The following is a 26004-nucleotide window of genomic DNA, read 5'->3' as shown; positions in this document are numbered from 1 at the left end:
CGGTCATTCAATGTTGGTTTCCGGCCATGCCGCTTACGTGGAGTGATTTCTACAGATTCTCTGAACCTTTTGCTGATATTATGGAGCGTAGATGTTGAAATCCCTAAATTTCTTGCAATGTCACTTTGAGAAAGGTTGTTCTTAAACTGTTTGACTATTTGCTCACACAGTTGTGGACAAAGGGGTGTACCTCGCCCCAGCCTTTCTTGTGAAAGACTGAGCATTTCATGGAAGCTGTTTTTATAGCCAATCATGGCACCCACCTGTTCCCAATTAGCCTGCACACCTGTGGGACGTTCCAAATAAGTGTTTGATGAGCATTCCTCAACTTTATCAGTATTTATTGCCACCTTTCCCAACTTCTTTGTCATGTGTTGCTGGTTAATGATTATTTGCAAAAAAAAGTTTATCAGTTTGAATATCAAATATGTAGCATATTCAACTGAATGTGGGTCGAAAAGGATTTGCAAATCATTGTATTCTGTTTATATTCACATCCAACACAAGTTCCCAACTCATATGGAAACGGGGTTTGTATAATAAATAATTCACCCCTAGACAATATCCTACTCTAATACCCTACTGTGCAATATTACCCTTCGAGTGCAATACATCACACACTGATTGTTATTACTCCTGTAGACTTGTCTTGTTCTGTAAATTGTACACTATTTGGTATATTGTAGAGGATTGCTTATTATTTTTATTGTATAGTGGTCTGTTTATTTAAATTTCTATTTTTTATCTTTATTATTTCTTGTGTAATTTATTTTTATCCCATGTTTGTTTCCACTACTGCACCTTAAATTGGAGTCCTTAATCTCGTTATATGCAGATATAATGACGATTAAAGCTGCAAGCAGCGATGGACGGGACCGAGTATATGTGGAAGTGGCTGTCAATATATGAAGTGAAGGTCTAAGTGAGACCCACATAGAGGTTTTTGTTTCATGTCTCTTAGACATTCCTACTGGAAGTTAAAGGGAGTTTTGTCTGTTTTCTTCCTAGGAGCAGTTTTGTCTGTGTTTTATTCCTCGGGGGCGCTTGAGCGCAATTTTGAGTTTTGGGGTTAGGTTTTTTGATTGGATTGCAATTTTCGCCAGTCCTGATGTGTGTCCCCAATTTGGTGAGTTTTGAAGCATGTTAAGGGGGTCAAATTACAACTCAAAGAGGCAACGGTGAGTGTTTTTACAAAACTTTTGTTTTGAAGGGGGAATTGCAAACTTCCTTTTGATTTTTGCTGAAGGAAGTCAGTGTAGGAAATCTAGGTCTAAGTGAGACCTACATAGAGGTTTTTGTTTCATGTCTCTACGACATTCCTACTGGAAGTTACAGGCAGTTTTGTCCGTGTTTTCTTCCTAGGGGGTGATAGAGCGCAATTTTTAGTTTTGGGGGTTAGGTTTTTTGATTAAATCGCAATGTTCGCCAGTCCTGATGTGTGTCCCCAATTTGGTGAGTTTTGAAGCACGTTAAGGGGGTCAAATTACAACTCAAAGAGGCAACGGTGAGTGTTTTTACAAAACTTTTGTTTTGAAGGGGGAATTGCAAACTTCCTGTTGATTTTTGCTGAAGGAAGTCAGTGTAGGAAATCTAGGTCTAAGTGAGACCTACATAGATGTCTTTGTTTCATGTCTCTATGACATTCCTACTGGAAGTTACAGGCAGTTTTGTCCGTGTTTTCTTCCTAGGGGGTGATAGAGCGCAATTTTTAGTTTTGGGGGTAGGTTTTTTGATTAAATCGCAATGTTCGCCAGGCCTGATGTGTGTGTCAAATTTGGGGAGTTTTGAACCCTGTTAAGGGGGTCATATTACAGTTCAAAGCTGTGGAATAATAAAGAAAGAAAAGAATAAAATGCTAGAAATTCAATAGGGTCCTCTGTCCAAAAGGGACGTTCGGTCCCTAATAAAATCCATTCTATTCTATTCTATTCTATTTTATTCTATTCTATTCTATTCTATTCAAGGTAAACAAAGAAGTGAGAAAGTGAATGCGTTGAAGCTACAATAAATGGGCCACCGGTCAAAATAGAGCTTTGCTGGATCCTCCCCCCAAAAACATAGATCATCTCTGTCTGTCTCTTTTTTCAGGATCAGAGAAAACTGAAGACCAAAGAGTTGAAGTCCATCCTGATCAATAGGAATTCGACGCAGCACAACCTTGCAAAGCAAATGCCAGACTTTTGGTGGCACCGGGAGAACATAAACAGCACTTTGGACCAGAAGGTGGGCCTTAAAGGGAAGAGCAGAAACCCGGAACACCGCTCTTTTAGCAGATCCAAGCACTCCTTTCAAGGTAGGACTAAGTCATTTAGTGGGCTTCTTATAAAATGAGATCAGCTTTTTAAGGTCTTTATGTGACACAAGCACGAGTGGTCACACACATGAACTTAATCCCCAGTTAATTAGCAGCCACTCTTACTGTATGAGTCACAACAGTCAAAGCAGACTTGCCAACATGTACCTATTTTTCGTACACTGCATGCTTTTTGACCGTTAAATATGCTTGTACGCTTCGCTGCTCTCCAGGTATACATTTTCTCTGGTCGGGTGTCTAAAACCGGGAGTATGCTCCTGTGTCGTGTAAAATATTGGCCAGGACTGCAAAGCTTATGTGAGTTTACATTGGAGCCATCTTTATTTTTCACACACAACACCGAGAAGGCATTGGACCGTGTCCCTCGGGAAGTCCTGTGGGGAGTGCTCAGAGAGTATGGGGTATCGGACTGTCTTATTGTGGCGGTCCGATCCCTGTATGATCAGTGTCAGAACTTGGTCCGCATTGCCAGCAGTAAGTCGGACACGTTTCCAGTGAGGGTTGGACTCCACCAAGGCTGTCCTTTGTCACCCATTCTGTTCATAACTTTTATGGACAGAATTTCTAGGCGCAGTCAAGGCGTTGAGGGGTTCCGGTTTGGTGGCCGCAGGATTAGGTCTCTGCTTTTTGCAGACGATGTGGTCCTGATGGCTTCATCTGACCGGTATCTTCAGCTCTCACTGGATCGGTTCGCAGCCGAGTGTGAAGCGACCGGAATGAGAATCAGCACCTCCAAATCCGATTCCATGGTTCTCTCCCGGAAAAGGGTGGAGTGCCATCTCCGGGTTGGGGAGGAGACCCTGCCCCAAGTGGAGGAGTTCAAGTACCTAGGAGTCTTGTTCACGAGTGAGGGAAGAGTGGATGGTGAGATCGACAGGCGGATCGGTGCGGCGTCTTCAGTAATGCGGACGTTGTACCGATCCGTTGTGGTGAAGAAGGAGCTGAGCCGGAAGGCAAAGCTCTCAATTTACCGGTCGATCTACGTTCCCATCCTCACCTATGGTCATGAGCTTTGGGTCATGACCGAAAGGATAAGATCACGGGTACAAGCGGCCCAAATGAGTTTGGGTCTCTCCCTTAGAGATAGGGTGAGAAGCTCTGCCATCCGGGAGGAACTCAAAGTAAAGCCGCTGCTTCTCCACATGGAGAGGAGCCAGATGAGGTGGTTCGGGCATCTGGTCAGGATGCCACCAAACGCCTCCCTAGGGAGGTGTTTAGGGCACGTCCAACCGGTAGGAGGCCACGGGGAAGACCCAGGACACGTTGGGAAGACTATGTCTCCCGGCTGGCCTGGGAACGCCTCGGGATCCCCCGGGAAGAGCTACACGAAATGGCTGGGGAGAGGGAAGTCTGGGCTTCCCTGCTTAGGCTGCTGCCCCCGCGACCCGACCTCGGATAAGCGGAAGAAGATGGATGGATGGATGGATGGAACACCGCGCAGCTCCCATGTGAGACAGCCACAACACCACCTACAATTTAACCTTCTTTATTTCATTGGTTCCGGGCTTGGCCATGGTCAATGAATTTTCACAAAGTAGGATTCTTCTTTACAAATCAAATATTTTCACAGTTAAAGCCTAACAAGTACTCTTTACGACTTTCTAAATATGTTTTTTATTATTAGATGCCTGTAGATATGAAATAACACCGATATAATCATCTTTAAACCCGTTTCAACCAATTTACAGTAGGTACATTTGTATTTGCCCTACCAACCTGATAAGACCTGAGAAGTCTGAAAGAGATGATACAGTATTACCTGCTCACAGATGCTACCTGGTGTAGGATGGCAACAGAAAGTACTACAGAAGACCGCAACATGTATGACTTGCTATCGAACAAATACTGGAAGTCAACCAACAGGAAGACATTTAGCAGAAGTGACATCATCTATTGATTACAACTTTAGCTCCAAATTAAAACATTGCAGTCGCTAATACAGAAATATCAAGTTATTATGTAAAGAATATTAATACTTTACGTCAGGACAGCACACTAATCGATTCTATAACTGTCCATGTCCATATTGTGATTCATTTAAAAATCAATTACCGGTATTTCCCCACCTCTAGTGATTACCACATCATAATAATAACAAATAAAAATGACACATGCAGTACTGTAATACTTTATAAGACTTGATTCAAGACTTAATGTAATGGCGACGGCATGGCGAAGTTGGTAGAGTGGCTGTGCCAGCAATCTGAGGCTTACTGGTTCAATCCCCACCGTCTACCAACCTAGTCACGTCCGTTGTGTCCTTGGGCAAGACACTTCACCCTTGCTCCTGATGGGTCCTGGTGAGCGCCTTGCATGACAGCTCCCGCCGTCAGTGTGTGAATGTGTGTGTGAAGGGGTGAATGTGGAAATACTGTCAAAGCGCTTTGGGCTCCTTAAAAAGGGGTAGAAAAGATGGCGCTATACAAGTACAACCCATTTACCACTTACAAAATACACACTGAAAAAAAAAATGGACATAGTGCAGGCGCAAAAGTTGACGCTTAAAGGGGAACATTATCACCAAACCTATGCAAGCGTCAATATATACCTTGATGGTGCAGAAAAAGGACCATGTATTTTTTTAACCGATTTCCGAACTCTAAATGGGTGAATTTTGGCAAATTAAACGCCTTTCTGTTTATCGGTCTTTTAGCGATGACGTCAGAATGTGACGTCACCGAGGTAACACACCCGCCATTTTCATTTTCACATTACAAACACCGGGTCTCAGCTCTGTTATTTTCCGTTTTTTGGACTATTTTTTGTAACCTTGGAGACATCATGCCTGGTGGGTGTGTTGTCGGAGGGTGTAACAACACTAACAGGGAGGGATTCAAGTTGCACCACTGGCAAGAAATCTGCCGCCAGACCCCCATTGAATGTACCAGAGTGTCTTCACATTTGACCGGCGATGCTAAGACAGACATGGCACAGAGATGTATGGATAACCTGCAGATGCATTTGCAACAATTAAGTCAACGAAATCACAAAGGTGAGTTTTGTTGATGTTGTTGACTTATGTGCTAATCAGACATATTTGGTCGCAGCATGACTGCCAGCTAATCGATGCTAACATGCTATGCTAATCGATGCTAACATGCTATTTACGCTAGCTGTATGTACATTTGAAACTAGATACCCACATTTAATGCGAAACAAACACTTACCAATCGACGGATTTAAGTTGCTCCAGTGTCACAAGATGCGAAAGTCCTGATCGTTTGGTCCGCACATTTTACCGGCGATGCTAATAAGGCAGCCATGCTATGGGCCACTTCATTAGGTACACCCACTCTATGGCCGAATAGCGTCAATAGCTATTCGCTCAATAGCTTCAATTTCGTTTTCGCTATTTGCCTCCATACTCTGACCATCTGTTTCAATACATGCGTAATCTGTTGAATCGCTTAAGCCGCTGAAATCCGAGTCTGAATCCGAGCTAATGTCGCTATATCTTGCCGTGGTAACCGCCATGTTGTTTGTATTGGCAGCACTGTATGACGTCACAGGGAAATGGATAGTGGCATCGCAAATAGCGAAAATCAAGAACTTTAAAGCTTTTTTTAGGGATATTCCGGGAGGTGTAAAATTTTGAAAAAAACTTCAAAAAATATAACAAGCCACTGGGAACTGATTTTTAATGTTTTTAACCCTCTTGAAATTGTGATAATGTTTCCCTTTAATGTGCCAAAACTACATAAGATTTGCTAAAAAAGAGGAAACAACCTAATACAGTGCAGCCACAACATTGGAAGCTTGATGTGCACAATATCCATAAAACTTGCTTAAAAAAAAAAAGAAAAGAGGGGGAAAAAACCTAATAGAGTGGAGCCACAACATTTGAAGCTTGACGTGCCAAAAATACATAAAATTTGCTAAAAAAAATAATTAAATAGAGTGCAGCCACAACATTTAAAGCTGGATGTGCCAAAAATACATTAAAATACCTATTAAAAAAGGGTAAAAACCTTACAGAGTGCAGCTACATGTGAAGCTTGATGTGCCAAAAATACTTAAGATTTTTCTAAAAAAAACAAAAACCTAATAAAGTCCAGAGTCCCAACATTTGACACTTGATGTGCCAAAACTACATACAATTTGCTAAAACATAAAAAGAGGAACACATTTAATAGAGTGCAACTACAGCATTGGAAGCTTAATGTGCCAAAAATACATAATATTTGCTGAAAAGAAAAGAGGAAAAAAACCTAATAGAGTACAGCCACAACATTTAAAGCTGGATGTGCCAAAAATACATTAAAATACCTATTAAAAAAGGGGAAAAACCTTACAGAGTGCAGCTACATGTGAAGCTTGATGTGCCAAAAATACTTGAGATTTTTCTTAGAAAAAAATAAAAACCTGATAGAGTCCAGGCGCAACATTTGACACTTGTTGTGCCAAAACTACATACAATTTGCTAAAACATAAAAAGAGGAACAAATATAATAAGAGTGCAACTACAACATTGGAAGCTTAAAGTGCCAAAAATACATAAGATTTGCTAAAAAGAAAAGAGAAAAAAACCTAATAGAGTGCAGCCACAACATTTGAAGCTCGACGTGCCAAAAATACATAACATTTGCTAAAAAAAAAAGAAAAGAGGGGAAAAAACAAAAAGAGTGCAGCCACAACATTTAACGCTGGATGTGCCAAAAATACATAAAAATACTTATTAAAAGGGGGAAAAACCTTACAGAGTGCAGCTTACATGTGAAGCTTGATGTGCCAAAAATACATCAATCAATCAATCAATGTTTACTTATATAGCCCCAAATCACTAGTGTCTCAAAGGGCTGCACAGACCACCACGACATCCTCGGTAGGCCCACATAAGGGCAAGGAAAACTCACACCCAGTGGGACATCGGTGACAATGATGACCCAGTGGGACATCGGTGACAATAATGACCCAGTGGGACGTCGGTGACAATGATGACTATGAGAACCTTGGAGAGGAGGAAAGCAATGGATGTCGAGCGGGTCTAACATGATACTGTGAAAGTTCAATCCACAATGGATCCAACACAGTCGCGAGAGTCCAGTCCAAAGCGGATCCAACACAGCAGCGAGAGTCCCGTTCACAGCGGAGCCAGCAGGAAACCATCCCAAGCGGAGGCGGATCAGCAGCGCAGAGATGTCCCCAGCCGATACACAGGCAAGCAGTACATGGCCACCGGATCGGACCGGACCCCCTCCACAAGGGAGAGTGGGACATAAGGGAGAGTGGGACATAGAAGAAAAAGAAAAGAAACGGCAGATCAACTGGTCTAAAAAAGGAGTCTATTTAAAGGCTAGAGTATACAAATGAGTTTTAAGGTGAGACTTAAATGCTTCTACTGAGGTGGCATCTCGAACTGTTACCGGGAGGGTAGATTTTTCTAAAAAAAACAAAAACCTAATAGAGTCCAGAGGCGCAACATTTGACACTTGATGTGCCAAAACTACATACAATTTGCTAAAACATAAAAAGAGGAAGAAATTTAATAGAGTGCAACTACAGCATTGGAAGCTTAATGTGCCAAAAATACATAATATTTGCTAAAAAGAAAAGAGGAAAAAAGCCTAATAGAGTGCAGCCACAACATTTAAAGCTGGATGTGCCAAAAATACATAAAAATACCTATTAAAAAAGTGGAAAAACCTTACATACTGCAGCTACATGTGAAGCTTGATGTGCCAAAAATACTTAAGATTTTTCTTAAAAATAGAATAAAAAATAAAAACCTGATAGATTCCAGGCGCAACATTTGACTCTTGATGTGCCAAAACTACATACTATTTGCTAAAACATAAAAAGAGGAACAAATATAATAAGAGTGCAACTACAGCATTGGAAGCTTAATGTGCCAAATATACATAATATTTGCTAAAAAGAAAAGAGGAAAAAAACCTAATAGAGTGCAGCCACAACATTTGAAGCTGGATGTGCCAAAAATACATAACATTTGCTAAAAAAAAAGAAAAGAGGGGAAAAAACAAATAGAATATTTAAAGCTGGATGTGCCAAAAATACATTAAAATACTTATTAAAAAAGGGGAAAAACCTTACATAGTGCAGCTACATGTGAAGCTTGATGTGCCAAAAATACATAAGATTTTTCTAAAAAAAACAAAAACCTAATAGAGTCCAGAGTCCCAACATTTGACACTTGATGTGCCAAAACTACATACAATTTGCTAAAACATAAAAAGAGGAACAGATCTAATAGAGTGCAACTACAGCATTGGAAGCTTAATGTGCCAAAAATACATAATATTTGCTAAAAAGAAAAGAGGAAAAAAACCTACTAGAGTGCAGCCACAACATTTAAAGCTGGATGTGCCAAAAATACATAAAAATACTTATTAAAAAGGAGAAAAACCTTACAGAGTGCAGCTACATGTGAAGCTTGTTGTGCCAAAAATACATAAGATTTTTCTAAAAAAACAAATAACCTAATAGAGTCCAGGCGCAACATTTGACACTTGATGTGCCAAAACTACATACAATTTGCTAAAACATAAAAAGAGGAACAAATTTAATAGAGTGCAACTACAGCATTGGAAGCTTAATGTGCCAAAAATACATAATATTTGAGGAAAGAAAAGAGAAAAAAACCTAATAGAGTGCAGCCACAACATTTGAAGCTCAACATGCCAAAAATACATAACATTTGCTAAAAAAAAAAGAAAAGAGGGAAAAAAACAAATACAGTGCAGCCACAACATTTAAAGCTGGATGTACCAAAAAAACATAAAAATACTTATTAAAAAGGGGAAAAACCTTACAGAGTGCAGCTTACATGTGAAGCTTGATGTGCCAAAAATACATCAATCAATCAATCAATGTTTACTTATATAGCCCCAAATCACTAGTGTCTCAAAGGGCTGCACAGACCACCACGACACCCTCGGTAGGCCCACATAAGGGCAAGGAAAACTCACACCCAGTGGGACGTCGGTGACAATGATGACTATGAGAACCTTGGAGAGGAGGAAAGCAATGGATGTCGAGCGGGTCTAACATGATACTGTGAAAGTTCAATCCACAATGGATCCAACACAGTCGCGAGAGTCCAGTCCAAAGCGGATCCAACACAGCAGCGAGAGTCCCGTTCACAGCGGAGCCAGCAGAAAACCATCCCAAGCGGAGGCGGATCAGCAGCGCAGAGATGTCCCCAGCCGATACACAGGCAAGCAGTACATGGCCACCGGATCGGACCGGACCCCCTCCACAAGGGAGAGTGGGACATAAGGGAGAGTGGGACATAGAAGAAAAAGAAAAGAAACGGCAGATCAACTGGTCTAAAAAAGGAGTCTATTTAAAGGCTAGAGTATACAAATGAGTTTTAAGGTGAGACTTAAATGCTTCTACTGAGGTAGCATCGCGAACTGTTACCGGGAGGGTAGATTTTTCTAAAAAAAACAAAAACCTAATAGAGTCCAGAGTCCCAACATTTGACACTTGATGTGCCAAAACTACATACAATTTGCTAAAACATAAAAAGAGGAAGAAATTTAATAGAGTGCAACTAGAGCATTGGAAGCTTAATGTGCCAAAAATACATAAGATTTGCTAAAAAGAAAAGAGGAAAAAAGCCTAATAGAGTGCAGCCACAACATTTAAAGCTGGATGTGCCAAAAATACATTAAAATACCTATTAAAAAAGTGGAAAAACCTTACAGAGTGCAGCTACATGTGAAGCTTGATGTGCCAAAAATACTTAAGATTTTTCTTAAAAAAAGAATAAAAAATAAAAACCTGATAGATTCCAGGCGCAACATTTGACACTTGTTGTGCCAAAACTACATACAATTTGCTAAAACATAAAAAGAGGAACAAATATAATAAGAGTACAACTACAACATTGGAAGCTTAATGTGCCAAAAATACATAAGATTTGCTAAAAAGAAAAGAGAAAAAAACCTAATAGAGTGCAGCCACAACATTTGAAGCTCGACGTGCCAAAAATACATAACATTTGCTAAAAAAAAAAAAAAAAGAGGGGAAAAAAACAAATACAGTGCAGCCACAACATTTAACGCTGGATGTGCCAAAAATACATAAAAATACTTATTAAAAAGGGGAAAAACCGTACAGAGTGCAGCTTACATGTGAAGCTTGATGTGCCAAAAATACATCAATCAATCAATCAATGTTTACTTATATAGCCCCAAATCACTAGTGTCTCAAAGGGCTGCACAGACCACCACGACACCCTCGGTAGGCCCACATAAGGGCAAGGAAAACTCACACCCAGTGGGACATCGGTGACAATAATGACTATGAGAACCTTGGAGAGGAGGAAAGCAATGGATGTCGAGCGGGTCTAACATGATACTGTGAAAGTTCAATCCACAATGGATCCAACACAGTCGCGAGAGTCCAGTCCAAAGCGGATCCAACACAGCAGCGAGAGTCCCGTTCACAGCGGAGCCAGCAGGAAACCATCCCAAGCGGAGGCGGATCAGCAGCGCAGAGATGTCCCCAGCCGATACACAGGCAAGCAGTACATGGCCACCGGATCGGACCGGACCCCCTCCACAAGGGAGAGTGGGACATAAGGGAGAGTGGGACATAGAAGAAAAAGAAAAGAAACGGCAGATCAACTGGTCTAAAAAAGGAGTCTATTTAAAGGCTAGAGTATACAAATGAGTTTTAAGGTGAGACTTAAATGCTTCTACTGAGGTAGCATCGCGAACTGTTACCGGGAGGGTAGATTTTTCTAAAAAAAACAAAAACCTAATAGAGTCCAGAGTCCCAACATTTGACACTTGATGTGCCACAACTACATACAATTTGCTAAAACATAAAAAGAGGAAGAAATTTAATAGAGTGCAACTACAGCATTGGAAGCTTAATGTGCCAAAAATACATAATATTTGCTAAAAAGAAAAGAGGAAAAAAACCTAATAGAGTGCAGCCACAGCATTTGAAGCTCGACGTGCTGGAGAAATGTATCGTTAAAGCATCAACGTGGTTTGCAGAGCCTTACACAGCCTGACACACACATCCAGAAGAACATCTAACCATGACAGTAAAAGCTTTGATTGGTTGGCTTGTAGAAGAAAGATAGAATATTCGTTTCTTCAAGGTTGGCAGGTCTGCATGAGTTCTAAGTCAGTATGATCATTTGTGTTCTTCCTGTGTTTGTTCAGTGTTGGAGTCTCGGCCTCGATCCAGCAGCTTACCCTCCAGGGCGACACAAGGTGTGTCTGAGGCATTAGCCCGGCAGGTAAAGACACCCCAGCCAGCACCAAGAGGCAAGACCACCACCCAAGCAAAGACATCTACTCCCAGCCAGAAAGCTGCTTTAAGAGATCACACCCCCAGGTAAGTCCAATCCAATGATGTGTATTGTTATTGGGAATGTAAAGATATGAACATTTCATATCACGGCTATTAACATTATTGTCGCGATATTGTTGAATGTGCTCAATAAGTACTTACCGTATTTCCTTGAATTGCCGCCGGGGCGCTAATTTATTTAAAACCTCTTCTCACTCCGGCGTTTACCAAAGGCATGCGGTAAATTTAGACCTGCGCTTATGAATTTGGGTGTGATGTAAAGATGCATCATGAAAAGCACATTTAATAAAAAAAACGTTATTATGGTCTTACCTTTACTTATAAATGAAGTCCATGCGCAGCTCCTTCTGATCAAAAGCATCGATAACTTGTTTATAGAAGTCTTATGTTTCAACAGTTTTAAAAGTCTCTCCGTCTCAATGGAGATCTTCCTTTATTACCTCCTGCTTCCATTGAAAGTCCAGTTTGGAAAACAGTTTTATTTTAGATATGTAATCCTCCATGTTAAAAGTGCAAGCGAGAGGAAAAAATAAAGGATCGCTGCTCACTCTTGCTGCTTGTTGTCACTTCTTCTGCAGCCGAGTAGTCGCAAGAAGGATCACTAGCGCCCTCTACCACCAGGAGGCGGGAGTCATTTAATGACTCATATTTGACACACGCAGCTACGGTATATAAATAAAACATAGCTGCTTACGGTTCTTTTTAGCATATTCAATAGCTTGGACCTTAAATCCTACTGAATAGCTCTTAATCTTTTTCCCTTTATGCGATTTCAAATTATTAAAATAAGCCTCCCCCAGTTTGAAAATGATGACAGGTGAAGTGTCACTCGTGACGTGACGAGTTTGACCCGGCGGAAATTCTAGGCAAATGCTAATTATTTGGCGAAACGAGTTTGACCCGGCGTTAATCCTGAGCCGGCGGTAATGCTAAGCATGCGCTAATTATTTTAAAATTTCTTCTAAACTCCGGCACTTACCAAAGGCATGCGGTAAGTTTGGGCCTACGCTTATTAATTTGAGTTTGATGTAAGGATACCATCACGAATAGCACATTTTATCAAAAAAAAAAAAAAAGAGTTATTATGGTCTTACCTTTACTTATAAATGAAGTCCATGCGCAGCTCCTTCTGATCAAAAGCATCGATAACTTGTTTATAGAAGTCTTCCTTATCTTTCTTCAGTTTTAAAAGTCTCTCTGTCTCGATGGAGATCTTCCTTTATTACCTCCTGCTTCCATTGAAAGTCCAGTTTAGAAAACTGTTTTATTTTAGATAAAAGTGCAAGCGAGAGGACAAAATAAAGGATCGCTGCTCACGCTGGCTGCTTGTTGTCACTTCTTCTGCAGCCGAGTAGTCGCAAGAAGGATCACTAGCGCCCTCTACCAACAGGAGGCGGGAGTCATTTAATGACTCATATTTGACACACGCAGCTACGGTATATTATTAATACATAGCTGCTTACTGTTCTGTTTAGCATATTCAATAGCTTGGACCTTAAATCCTACTGAATAGCTCTTAATCTTCTTCCCTTTGTGCGATTTCAAATGATTGAAATCAGCCTCCTCCATTTTGAAAATGATGACATGTGAAATGTCACTCATGACGTGACGAGTTTGACCCGGCGGAAATTCTAGGCATATGCTAATTACTTGGCGAAACGAGTTTAACCCGGTGGAAATTCTAGACATGCGCTAATAAAAATAATATTTTGCGAAACGAGTTTGACCCGGCGTTAATCCTGAGCCGGCGGCAATGCTAAGCATGCGCTAATTATTTTGCAAAACAAGTTTGACCCGGCAGTAATTCTAGGCAGGCACATACTATATACCCGGCGGCAATTCAAGGAAATACGGTATATACTGAAATCTTTGGACCCAGTTATTTTTTTTTATAGCTACAGCTAAATTAAAGAGACACATTGGTAGAAAAGTGGCACATTTTGTGTTTCTGGTAGTGTTTTAGTCTTGGTGTTTTATTTGTTTTAATGGCTAAGCTTTCAATTATAGGTTTTTACCGTAGCACTTTATGAGTGTTTAAAAGAAAAGTGCGTAGCAAATCAAATGTATTATTTTTAGTTATTGTTTCCGGTGGGGGTTGTAGCGTCCTATTCTGTTCAGCAAATGCAGCGTAAAAATACTTCTGTTTGGTATTCCTTCCAGTCTAGAGAGAGTAAGAGAACACATTTTATAGGTTAAATGTGCACAATTTACTGTCTTAGTTCAGGGGTGTCGGACTCGTTTTAACTGAGGGCCACATCGCAGTTATGGCTCCCTCAAAGGGCCGCTTGTAACCATGAAACATTTAGGAATATAAATGTATGGGATTCACCTCATCATATTATTATTATACAATTACCTATACATTTGTTTTTTTTTGTATTTTTCTTACTTTTTTTGTATTTTTCTTACTTTTTTTGTATTTTTCTTACATTAAAAAAAAAAAAAATAGATTTTGCAGTTATAAAAAACTGGGAGCTCAGCCGTCACAATTTTACCCTAAAATTTATGGTGGTTTTACTGTAAATGGAAAAACGGTACTCTAGTTTTTTTACAGTAAAATTCTGGCAACTGAGCTGCCATTTCTTTAAATCCATTGTAGTTTTTACAGTGTCCAATCTAATGATGACTTGCTTTGAAATCATAAATTACGCAGATATTTATTATCATTATTTTTATTTTAACTGAAAAAGTTTTAGATAACAGTATAATATTTGTTGCATTAATAGATAATATTAGAGTTGAAAAGATCTGCAATTTCATGCAATACATGTATTTTTTCTCTCAAAACGGAAAGAAGAAAAAACATTCAGTAAGAAAATATAAATTACTTTATTGACGCATATTATTTCAAGGCTTTCGGGGGCCACATTAAATGATGTGGCAGCCCAGTTCTGGCCGCCGGGCCTTGAGTTTTGCATCCGTGGCTAAGTTAACTCAGACAGCAATGTGTTATTTTTTTTTTGAATGAAATAAGTTTATTTCGGTCATATAATCAATCAAATCAAATCAATCAACCATTGTGTGTGATCAGTTTTACAGTACATGTTATATGTATACAATAATGCACATTTACACATAAAAGAAAAGAAAAAGAATGACCAAAAAAGGAATAGGCTGAAGCCAAAGTTTATATTTGCCTATCCTATACCTTCACAGAAAATTAGATTGCCTGGAACATCAACATAAAAAAATAAATCAATCAAAAATCAATGGGATGAAAGTAATTGTGACTATATTTTATAATTTTCAATTATTTCACCTTTCAATGTTTTCTTAAACCTTACCAAAGAAGTGCATGTCTTCAGCTCATCACTGAGCTTGTTCCACCATTTAACTCCTAAAACTGTAGTACATTTGTATTTTATATTTGTTCTCGCTTTACCCATTTCAAAAATCGATATCCCCCGTAAATGATAGTTTTCTCCTCTTAAATGAAATAGCCTGCGAATACAAGCTGGAAGGCTGTTGTTCTTTACTCGAAACATAATTTCCATTGTTTTTAAAAACACAATGTCGGAACATTTTAACACATTTGAACTCATAAATAAAGGATTGGTATGTTCATAGTAGCAGGCTTTGTGTATTATTCTAATGACCCTTTTTTGAAGTTTTATGATTGTATGTTTGTTTTATAAACATTTCCCCAAATTTATGTGCAATGTGTTATGTTGTTTTTTAATGAGTAAATAGGTTAATGTCTTTTTTTTTTATGTTGGCATTTAAGCTAGCAGGCAGTTTATACAGTTGTAACAGTTTTTCCATACTTGTAATTTAAAACTGTAATACTAACCAACGGGAGTTTTACCGCAATTATCATTAATACCATTTAGCGTTAAATTCTTTATTATTAATTAGACAACTCTTTCGCATTTTCTTTAATTGTAAACATTTGTTTTTTACATATCAGTATGTGTGATTGGTTAGTACAATGATTTGTTTTCTTCGTGTCTTAGGACCCCACCTTTCAGTTCCTTTGAAGAATCCGATGTGGAGGACTCAGACATGGAGGAGGATGAGCCTCCTCAACTTCAACAGGGCAGAATGCAGACCAGGATGAATGAGGAGGAAGCCATCCAAATCAGTGGCAAGAAATCCAACGTGATGCAAGAAAGGCCACTTTTAGCCAGGCACTTGTCCTCGAACCATCTCCCGCCCGGCGTGATCCAGACGGCGGTTACAAATATGGAGAGTGACGACGATGACCTGTCAGAAGTCAGTGAGCTGCAGGAGATTGACCCGAAGCAGCTCAAGAACTTCCGAGAGCAGAATGGCAACGCAGAAAGGACAAACTTTACTCAAGGTAAACTGTACCAAAACACCTCGTTATGTATATGTATATGTATATGTATATGTATATGTATATGTATATATAGGGTTACAAAGGGGTGGAAAGTTTCCGGTAAATTTCCGGAAACTTTCCAGAAATTTACCACGGGAAGTTGAGCTCGGGAAGTTTGTAATTATTGACCATTTTTTGATTATTAAAAGTTGGACACCCTCCATGGGAATGAATGGGAATTAATGGGGGATTCCAATAATGATATATTATTGGGCACTATATGCTACTGCAACTTTGTGGCATTTTTGACATAGCTCCTTCCACACTATTTGCAAATGTACACCGCCTTTGGCGCAGTTGGGAGAATGGCCGTGCGCAACCCGAGGGTCCGTGGTTCAATCCCCACCTAGTACCAACCTCGTCACGCCCGTTGTGTCCTTGAGCAAGACACTTCACCCTTGCTCCTGATGGGTGCTGGTTAGCGCCTTGCATGGCAGCTCCCTCCATCAGTGTGTGAATGTGTGTGTGAATGAGTGAATGTGGAAGTAGTGTCAAAGCGCTTTGAGTACCTTGAAGGTAGAAAAGCGCTGTACAAGTACAACCCATTTATCATTTACCCATTTATCATTTATTAGGGTCCGCAGGCCCATTGCCAAAGGACTCCAAATGGGCTAAGGACCCTATTGAAACTGTAAGGTTTTTTAGCCATGGGCCAAGGACCCTATTGAAACTGCTGTTTTATTATTATTCCGCATCTACGCACTGTAATTTGACCCCCTTAACATGCTTCAAAACTCACCAAATTTGACACACACGTCGGTATAACAAACCTTCCCAACATATTAAGCAACCAATCCCCCAAAGTGAAAATTGCGCTCTAGCGCCCCCTAGGAAAAAATTACAGACAAAACTGCATGTAACTTCTGTTAGGAATATCATAGCGACATGAAACAAAAACTCCTATGTAGGTCTGACTCAGACCCAATTTTCAAGTGCAAGTTAAAGCTCTACTATGCAAAGCAAAAGCCATTTATCAACAACATCCAGAATCGCCGATCTGTAATTTCACCCCCTCAACATGCTTCAAAACTCACCAAATTTTACACACACATCAGGACTGGTAAAAATTGCCATCTAATAAAAAACCAAACCCCAAAAATCACAATTGGGCTCTAACTCCCCCTAAGAAAAAACCCAGGCAAAACTGCTTGTAACTTCTGTTAGGAATGTCGTAGAGACATGAAACAAAAACCTCTATGTAGGTCTGACTAAGATCAGGGCTTGAGAAACGGCGGCAGCAACCAAAGGCGGACCCGACCAACGCTGCTTGCAGCTCTAATTATTTATTTAATCATGCTGTAAGATCTAGCATGGTGCATTCAATGTTTATTCCCATGGAAAGTTTCCGACTTTGAATATTCCCGGAATTTTGCAACCCTAGTTATGTATTGTGCTTTATTCAAAGTGTTATCTATGCATTTAATGTACTCTCTGCATTTTTAGACAACATAGTCAGTGAAATGACGAAGAGACTTGAGAGACAAGTTGCAAATCCGCTGTCAAAGAAACCAGTCGGGGGCGTAAGCATCTTACCGCAGAAGAAGGACGAGGTTCAGGATTTTGTGGTGAGACGAGCAGTCAACCCTGACGTTTGGAGCACGTGTTAATCGTGACGTACGATGACCAGCCCTCAGATCTGGAGACCAGCGAGGATCCAGATTCCTATCTTGAGGACAGAAAAGGCCAATTCCAAGTATCTCACAACTCTGGAAGTGCGGTGAGGAGCCTGGACTCTGTCAGCACCAGCGTGTGGGACACCTCCCAGGGAAAGAGCCGATCAGGTTGGTGCCCCTGCTGACACATTTGCTAACCAACTCAGTAGAAGGCAGTATGCCGGCTCAAATTGAAGCAGAGCTGGTACAATCCTGACCATGCGCCACAATTTTAACGCAAAAAAAAATGTAGTTTTTTTAAATTTACAGTAATATGCTGCACCCATCCCTCCCGAATTTTCCGGGAGACTCCCGAAATTCAGCGCCTCGGGAGGGACAAATATTCTCCCGAAAATCTCCCGGTTCTCAGCCGGAGCTGGAGGCCACGCCCCCTCCAGCTCCATGCGGACCTGAGTGAGGACAGCCTTTTTTCACGTCCGCTTTCCCACAATATAAACAGCGTGCCTGCCCAATCACGTTATTCCATACGAGGCGTCCGGCACACCGCCAATGAGCGTGGTGCAGGTGGAGAAGATCTTCTCGGCGTCCGTGTTGGCGCACACGTTTAAAGTCCACGCTGGTCAGGCTGCTGAGGGTAAAGTAGAGGGCGGCGATGTACGAGCTGCGCACTGACCGTGTTGTTGACGTAGGGCAGTGGTCCCCGGTACCGGTCCGTGGATCGATTGGTACCGGGCCGCACAAGAAAAGAAAAAAAATACATATTGTTTTATTAAATCAACATAAAAAACACAAGATACACTTACAATTAGTGCACCAACCCTAACCCCACCCCCCATTTACACTCATTCACACAAAATGGTTGTTTCTTTCTCTCATTAATATTTCTGGTTCCTACAATATATATCAATACAGTCCGTAACCACACATGATTGTATTTTTTTGTTAACCTCCGTCGGACACAATTTCAAGCGGTTCCAAAAAGGTTGGGGACCACTGATGTGGGGCATCTCCAGGCGTTTGGGGAAGAGACGGGAGGACAACAGGGTGACGAGAACTAAATCATCCAATATTATGTTTATCGTAACTAAAAATAAATATATTTATTAATAAAAATTAAAAAAAACTAAATACATTTTCACTATGTTTTGCTAAAAACATCAAAATTAATTGTATTTTTATTTGTATTTTTTCTAACTCCTTATTACGTCCAGCCATAGATTTATACATTGAAATAAACATGTTTGAAGTAATCTTCGAACAATGTGAGACCGGGCTTTCTGCTCCGCTGCTCCCAGTCTGGGGAACGCTCTCCCTGACCACCTGAGGGCACCTCAGACTGTGGATGCTTTTAAAAAAGGCTTAAAAACCCATCTTTTTAAAAAAACCTTTCTACATACATGCATGCTGGTTGTAGCCTTTGGGCTGTTTCTAGTTTTGTATTTTATTTATTTGTATTATTACTATTTTTTACACCGTGGCACTTTGAGGTTGTTTGCTCAACGTAAAGTGCTTTTTACAAATAAAATATATTATTATTATTATTAATTCATTTTAAATGATCATAATGATTCATTTAAAATGACCATATTTAATTATTAAACTAATTGCTTGTTTATTAACAACTTTAGCATTTTATTCATTACATTTTGTAGCTCTCAGAAGCCAAGTTATGTTATATTCCTTAATGAGATTTTCTTATTCAAACGGGGATAGCAGGTCCATTCTATGTCTCATACTTGATCATTTCGCGATTTTGCCATATTTTTGCTGAAAGGATTTAGTAGAGAACATCCACGATAAAGTTTGCAACTTTTGGGCGCTAATAAAAAGGCCTTGATGTGCGCGTGACGTCACCGGTGTGAGGGCTCCTCACATCTGAACATTGTTTATAATCATAGCCTCCAGCAGCAAGAGCTATTTGGACCCGAGAAAGGGAAAATTTATCCATGAATTTGAGCGAGGATGAAAGATTCGTGGATGAGGAAAGTTAGTGAGGCACTAAAAAAAAAAAAAAAAAAGCGACGACTCTGGGCGGCGGCAGTGGTAGCGTTTCAGATGTAATTAGACACATTTACTAAGAGAATTCTGGAAAATTCCTTATCTGCTTATTGTGTTAATAGTAAATTAGTGAGTTTAGATGAGTAAAGTCATACCTGAAAGTCGGATGGCTGCGGTGAACGCCAGTGTGTCAGAAAAAGCCGATGAGGAGCTGCTTTTTGACAGCTACAGGAGAAGGTCCCATAATCCACCGATGTCTCCGGTAAGAGCCGAGAATTTCCCATCCAAAAGCGTATGTACTGACGTAGATAAACATGTGCGCTTGACCGCTCCGTGTTAAAGCTTCACAACAAAAACAAAGAAACACCGGCTGTGTCTCGGTGCTAAAGGCCGCTACAATCCACCGCTTTCCACCAACAGCATTCTTCTTTGATGTCTCCATTATTAATTGAACAAATGGCAAAAGATTCAGCAACACAGATGTCCAAATTACTGTGTATAATTATGCGATGAAAAGAGACGACTTTTAGCCGCAAGTGGTGCTAGGCTAAAATGTACCCTCTAACCAATAACGTCACAAACATGCGTCATCATTCCGCGACGTTTTCAACAAGAAACTCAGGGGGAAATTTAAAATTGTAATTTAGTGTACTAAAGCGGCCGTATTGGCATGTGTTGCAATGTTAATATTTCATCATTGGTATATAAACTATCAGACTTCGTGGATAGTAGTGGCTTTCAGTAGGCCTTTAAGATTTATTTATGCAAGTTTGAAGTCTATTATCCAAACACAGTTTTCTTTGAATAGATATATATATATATATATATATATATATATATATATATATATATATATATATATATGTATATGTATATGTAGGTGTGGGAAAAAATCACAAGACTACTTCATCTCTACAGAACTGTTTCATGAGGGGTTCCCTCAATCATCAGGAGATTTTAATGGAAGCATTCACATACAATGGTTTATATAGGGCACAGAGTGGGTGGGTACAAGCAGGCGTAGGGGCGTGGTGATTGGCTCATGTGTTACCTAGGAGGTGTTTCCGTCTGTGGCGGCATGTTGAAATTATTTCACTGCGCTTGTTGAGGGATGATTGATCTGGATGATATATAATAAACAGTTTCTCTTTTAAGCATAGGTTGCATCTTTTATTACCACTGTTGTAAGGTGTGCTGGATGCAAGAATTTGCCATGTTATTGAATATTCAACATTATTGTCTTTGAGGTTCCAAATGTGTTTGCTGAGTTCTGTAGAATTCCGCAAAGTCTGGTTTCTAAAGGTTTCTATATATATATATATATATATATATATATATATATATATATTGAAATACTTGACTTGGTGAATTCTAGCTGTAAATATACTCCTCCCCTCTTAACCACGCCCCCGCCCCACCCCCACACCTCCCGAAATTGGAGGTCTCAAGGTTGGCAAGTATGTCAGACACTCGGCACCATATTCCAAGTACGGCAGCTTCCGACGACCCCCGGGCAGAGAGGTCCAGAGCACAGATAACCAGCCCATCAAATTTTTGCCGGGAGTTTTCTAGTTATTTGTTTACTCTTTTTAGGTTGAACTTGCTACGATATGAATTGTTGTGTGCCACATAATAGGTTTTTTATGTGTTAGGTGGTCATAGCAACCTGCGTTAGAGATGCGCGGTTTGTGGTCACAACCGCGGAGTCCGCGTATAAACCGCAGGTCGGGCAGGTGAAATGACGAAAAAATAGATTTTAAATAGATTCGGGCGGTTGAACCAATATGGAAATATATATTGTAATAATCCCAGGAATGTAGGCTCATAAAACTTCTTGGTTTGTCTTGTCTTTATTGCACAAGATGTAATACAACCACACAACAGCTCTCATGTCTCTAACGCTTTTCCCGGGACAACTCCAGCTCTCACTTCCTGTCGATAACGTCACTTCCCTATCTCTCCCGGAAGTCCCGCCCCCCCAGCCAAAGTCATTGGCTAACACCCCGTAGCCAGCCGCTACATTATACATATTTAAATGTTATGTTGAAGAGGTTCATCTAGTCTACTGACGTGTATTTATAAATGGTTGATTTATATAGGCTAGTACAGGGGTGCCCATTACGTCGATCGCGAGCTACCAGTCGACCGCGGGGGTGTGTCAGTCGATCTCCAGCCAGGCTTTTTAAAAAAATAGACCTAAAAATTAGTGATCATCAATCTTCACCAAGACGTCACTTAAATGACATTCACGGTACCGGAGGGTCTTGTGAGATGACGCTGGCTGCTGCAAGATCATTATTATGAAAATATGACCGAGAGGAAGGCGAGAAACACTTTTTATTTCAACAGACTCTCGCGCCGTCCCTTCCGTCAAAACTCTAAAGGCCGACTGCACATTTCCTATCTTCACAATAAAAGCCCTGCTTCATGCTGCCTGCGCTAACTAAATACAGAGTCTCGGAAAACTGGCGTGCACAAGCAATCCCTCAGAAAGCTGGCGTGCACATCACTTGTGCACGCCAGCTTTCCGAGACTCTTATTTTGTTAGCGCAGGCAGCATGAAGCAGGGCTTTTATTGTGAAGATAGGAAATGTGCAGTCGGCCTTTAGAGTTTTGACGGAAGGGACGGCGCGAAAGTCTGTTGAAATAAAAAGTGTTTCTCGCCTTCCTCTCCGTCATTTTTTCATAATAATGAACTGGCAGCAGCCAGCGTCATCTCACAAGACCCTCGGGTGCCGTGAATGTCAATCAAGCAAGCTACGGAATTTGCCGCCAATGTTTTTCTTGTAAAGTGTATGGAAGCTGGATGAATTAGATGCCAAAAAACAACCACTTTCATGTGGTATTGTACAGAAAGGACAACTTTTTTTCTCCTCCATTTGAAAATGTGGGCGTTATCATCATTACTGTCTGATTCCAATCAATGCAAGTCATCAGAATCAGGTAATACACCAACTTATATTCTTGTCTTTGTGAAAGAAAGACATCTATGTATTATGCTTGTATTATCATTAAACACATTTAACTTGTTTACAAAAATGTCTCTTTCATAAATAAATAAATATAAATGATATACATAAATTAGGTAGATCCCCTCGAGTTGGTCAATTGAAAAGTAGCTCGCATGCAGAAAAAGTGTGGGCACCCCTGCTCTAACGCTTTTCCCGGGACAACTCGAACTCTCACTTCCTGTCAATAACGTCACTTCCCTATCTCTCCCGGAAGTCCCGCCCCTCAGCCAAAGTCATTGCCTAACACCCCGTAGCCAGCCGCTACATTATACATATTTAAATGTTATGTTGAAGAGGTTCATTTAGTCTACTGACGTGTATTTATAAATGGTTGATTTATATAGGCTAGTAGTTAAAGTGTTGTACCTGACAACTCTTGATGGTACAATCCATATAACACATCACAGACAACGTGACGCTAACATCACATGACACCTCTGATGAAGGCTGCAAAGGCAAGGTAGCCCAAACTTGTCAAGTACAACACTTTACCTTACTAGCCTATAGAAATCAACCATTTATAAATAGTTCAATGTTGTTATCCTCATACGAAAAACGAGCAGCACTCTTTGAAACAGTATGTGGGCATACTTTTATTTTGAAGTGTCTCGTTTGGTCTGTCGACGGATGTAAGGAAGCTACTTCCGGGTATGGCCAACGAGGTATTTGTCATTTGTTGGTATTTTACTTGGTAAAATGTTTGATGCACATGCTGTGCACTGTATTATTTTTACGTTTGTAACCTGCTTTATTTATTACAGTTTTCACGGTGAATTTGAAGGGAAGTAAGCCTTCAAATATCAATCAATCATCCATCCATCCATCCATACTCTACCGCTTATTCCCTTTCGGGGTCGCGGGGGGCGCTGGCGCCTATCTCAGCTACAATCGGGCGGAAGGCAGGGTACACCCTGGACAAGTCGCCACCTCATCGCAGGGCCAACACAGATAGACAGACAACATTCACACTCACATTCACACACTAGGGACCATTTTAGTGTTGCCAATCAACCTATCCCCAGGTGCATGTCTTTGGAGGTGGGAGGAAGCCGGAGTACCCGGAGGGAACCCACGCAGTCACGGGGAGAACATGCAAACTCCACACAGAAAGATCCCGAGCCTGGATTTGAACCCAGGACTGCAGGAACTTCGTATTGTGAGGCAGACGCACTAACCCCTCTCCCACCGTGAAGCCCATCAATCAATCAATCAATCAAAGTTTATTTATATAGCCCTAAATCACAAGTGTCTCAAAGGGCTGCACAAGCCACAACGATAATCCATGTCTGGATTTTATTATTGTATAATCTAATATTATTATTACACACTTCTATGTGCATTTGATTGTACAAACTTAAGACACTTGCTACTGAAACCGGGGAAAACTAAACATTTTATTCTCACAAAATATGTTTGAAATATGTCTTAATATAGGGGTGTCCAAACTTTTTCACCAAGGGCCGCATCCTAAAAAAGTTGAAGACCGTGGGGGTCATTTTGATAATTTTTTTTTAATTTTATAAAAAGAAAAGATATGACATATTTAAAGACAAAGCTTAGTGTCAGCTTTGTGTTATAGGTGACTAAGTCTACTATTTTACTTAGTACAGAGGTAATACTATTTCAAGTTAAAAGTTAAAGTAGCAATGATTGTCACACACACACACACTAGGTGTGGTGAAATTTTACCTCTGCATTTGACCCCTTGTTCACCCCCTGGGAGGTGAGGGGAGCAGTGAGCAACAGCGTTGGCCGCGCCCGGGAATAATTTTTGGGGTGATTTAACCCCCAAATCCAACCCTTGATGTTGAGTGCCAAAAATCAGTTCAAGAAAGCCATCGTGTCTGTGCTATTTGGAGGAAGTTACACTTTCTGACCTCACTAATGCCTTGCATCGTCTATATTAGATATATAACAACGGGCGGGTGTGGCTTCGATGAAATGTTGGTTTGGGTGGATGACGACTTTAGTGATGCGGTTGCGGATTATGTAATTGCCTAACCTGCATACAATTGCCGCCTTGTACTTCCTATATATTATAAAGAGTTTATATTTGGCTGTCAATTCCCCACTTTTTGATGGTGCCTTGTTGTCTTGTGCTTGTTAGGTTTGAGTGACGGCGGAACAGGAAGCACCCTGAAGAGCAGCCTGTTCAGTGACACCTGTGACGCAGAGGACGTGAACTTTTAGCACAAGTAACACATCACACTCAGGCAACCTCGGTCCAAATCCCAAAGGACCCACAGACAACACACATTCATACCACTTTGCAAAACCTAGAACCTCAAAGATTTAGAAAAACATTTTTTTTTTTTCCGGAAACATATTTAACTCATCTTAGCATGGCGTCATATTTTTAATATTACCTCATGCCTGCCCTGTGCCAAATGTTTGCTGATTTTTTCATCATTAAAACTAAGGTACAAGTAAATATAACATGTCTAAAAATGTCCACCATGTTTATACCCCCTTTTTTTAAATTAAGTCATGATGTACTTTTCTATATATGTTTGTTATCAAATACTTTTTTTATGGCCCTGATAAATTCCTGGGGCTCGGTGGAGACATCTCTGTTCGGTTCCCCTTACACCTTTTTTTTAAATTAAGTCATGATGTATTTTTTCTATATAGAAATATTTTTACAAGCAATTCAACATTTCTCGATGAAGTGGGAGATTCAAGAAAGTGATTTTTATTCAGATTCGTATGTCACGTTTTAGTGGTTGAAATGAGAGGGTTGGGAAGCTGGAATGGTTCATAGTAGTCAATGGATTTGTAACAGTGTGGGCAGAAAATGCAAAAGAAACATTTGAATAAAGCACCAACTGTATTTTTGATCAATGCAGCATTTGTAAATTATTTAGAAACACACAAACCTCTGAGGCCTTATGTATGGACAATTTGTTTTATTTATTTTTGTTTTGGAGATTAAAGTGTTCTATATATTGTGCTCCTGAGTTCATGTTTAACATTTTTTTTTTCAGTATCAGGCTTCACGGTGGCAGAGGGGTTAGTGCGTCTGCCTCACAATACGAAGGTCCTGCAGTCCTGGGTTCTAATCCAGGCTCGGGATCTTTCTGTGTGGAGTTTGCATGTTCTCCCCGTGAATGCGTGAGTTCCCTCCGTGTACTCCGGCTTCCTCCCACTTCCAAAGACATGCACCTGGGGATAGGTTGATTGGCAACACTAAATTGGCCCTAGTGTGTGAATGTGAGTGTGAATGTTGTCTGTCTATCTGTGTTGGCCCTGCGATGAGGTGGCGACTTGTCCAGGGTGTACACCGCCTTCCGCCCGATTGTAGCTGAGATAGGCGCCAGCGCCCCCCGCGACCCCGGAAGGGAATAAGCGGTAGAGAGTGGATGGATGGATGGAACTTGCTAAAGTCAGTCCAAAAAATGTACTGTAGTTTGAATAAAAGTCAAACATTTTTTCGTAATT

General features: G+C 40.5%; 1 protein-coding gene across 3 annotated transcripts in view; it reads left to right on the top strand.

The window, feature by feature from the left end:
* The window catches only part of dzip1 (DAZ interacting zinc finger protein 1), a 58844-nt gene extending 33328 nt beyond the window's left edge, over nucleotides 1-25516 (top strand). For all 3 annotated transcript variants that reach the window (XM_061902471.1, XM_061902472.1, XM_061902469.1), the window contains 6 exons: nucleotides 2089-2293; nucleotides 11455-11629; nucleotides 15559-15905; nucleotides 17388-17509; nucleotides 17572-17725; nucleotides 24674-25516. In XM_061902471.1, the coding sequence (XP_061758455.1) occupies nucleotides 2089-2293; nucleotides 11455-11629; nucleotides 15559-15905; nucleotides 17388-17509; nucleotides 17572-17725; nucleotides 24674-24756 (1086 nt within the window). In that variant the 3' untranslated portion in view covers nucleotides 24757-25516. The remainder of the gene's footprint in view (nucleotides 1-2088; nucleotides 2294-11454; nucleotides 11630-15558; nucleotides 15906-17387; nucleotides 17510-17571; nucleotides 17726-24673) is intronic.
* Nucleotides 25517-26004: the final 488 nt, after the last annotated feature.

The sequence above is a fragment of the Nerophis ophidion genome, linkage group LG06 (assembly GCF_033978795.1).
Source record: "Nerophis ophidion isolate RoL-2023_Sa linkage group LG06, RoL_Noph_v1.0, whole genome shotgun sequence".
Taxonomy (NCBI): Eukaryota; Metazoa; Chordata; class Actinopteri; order Syngnathiformes; family Syngnathidae; genus Nerophis; species Nerophis ophidion.
This window is presented reverse-complemented; position numbering and strand designations above follow the sequence as displayed.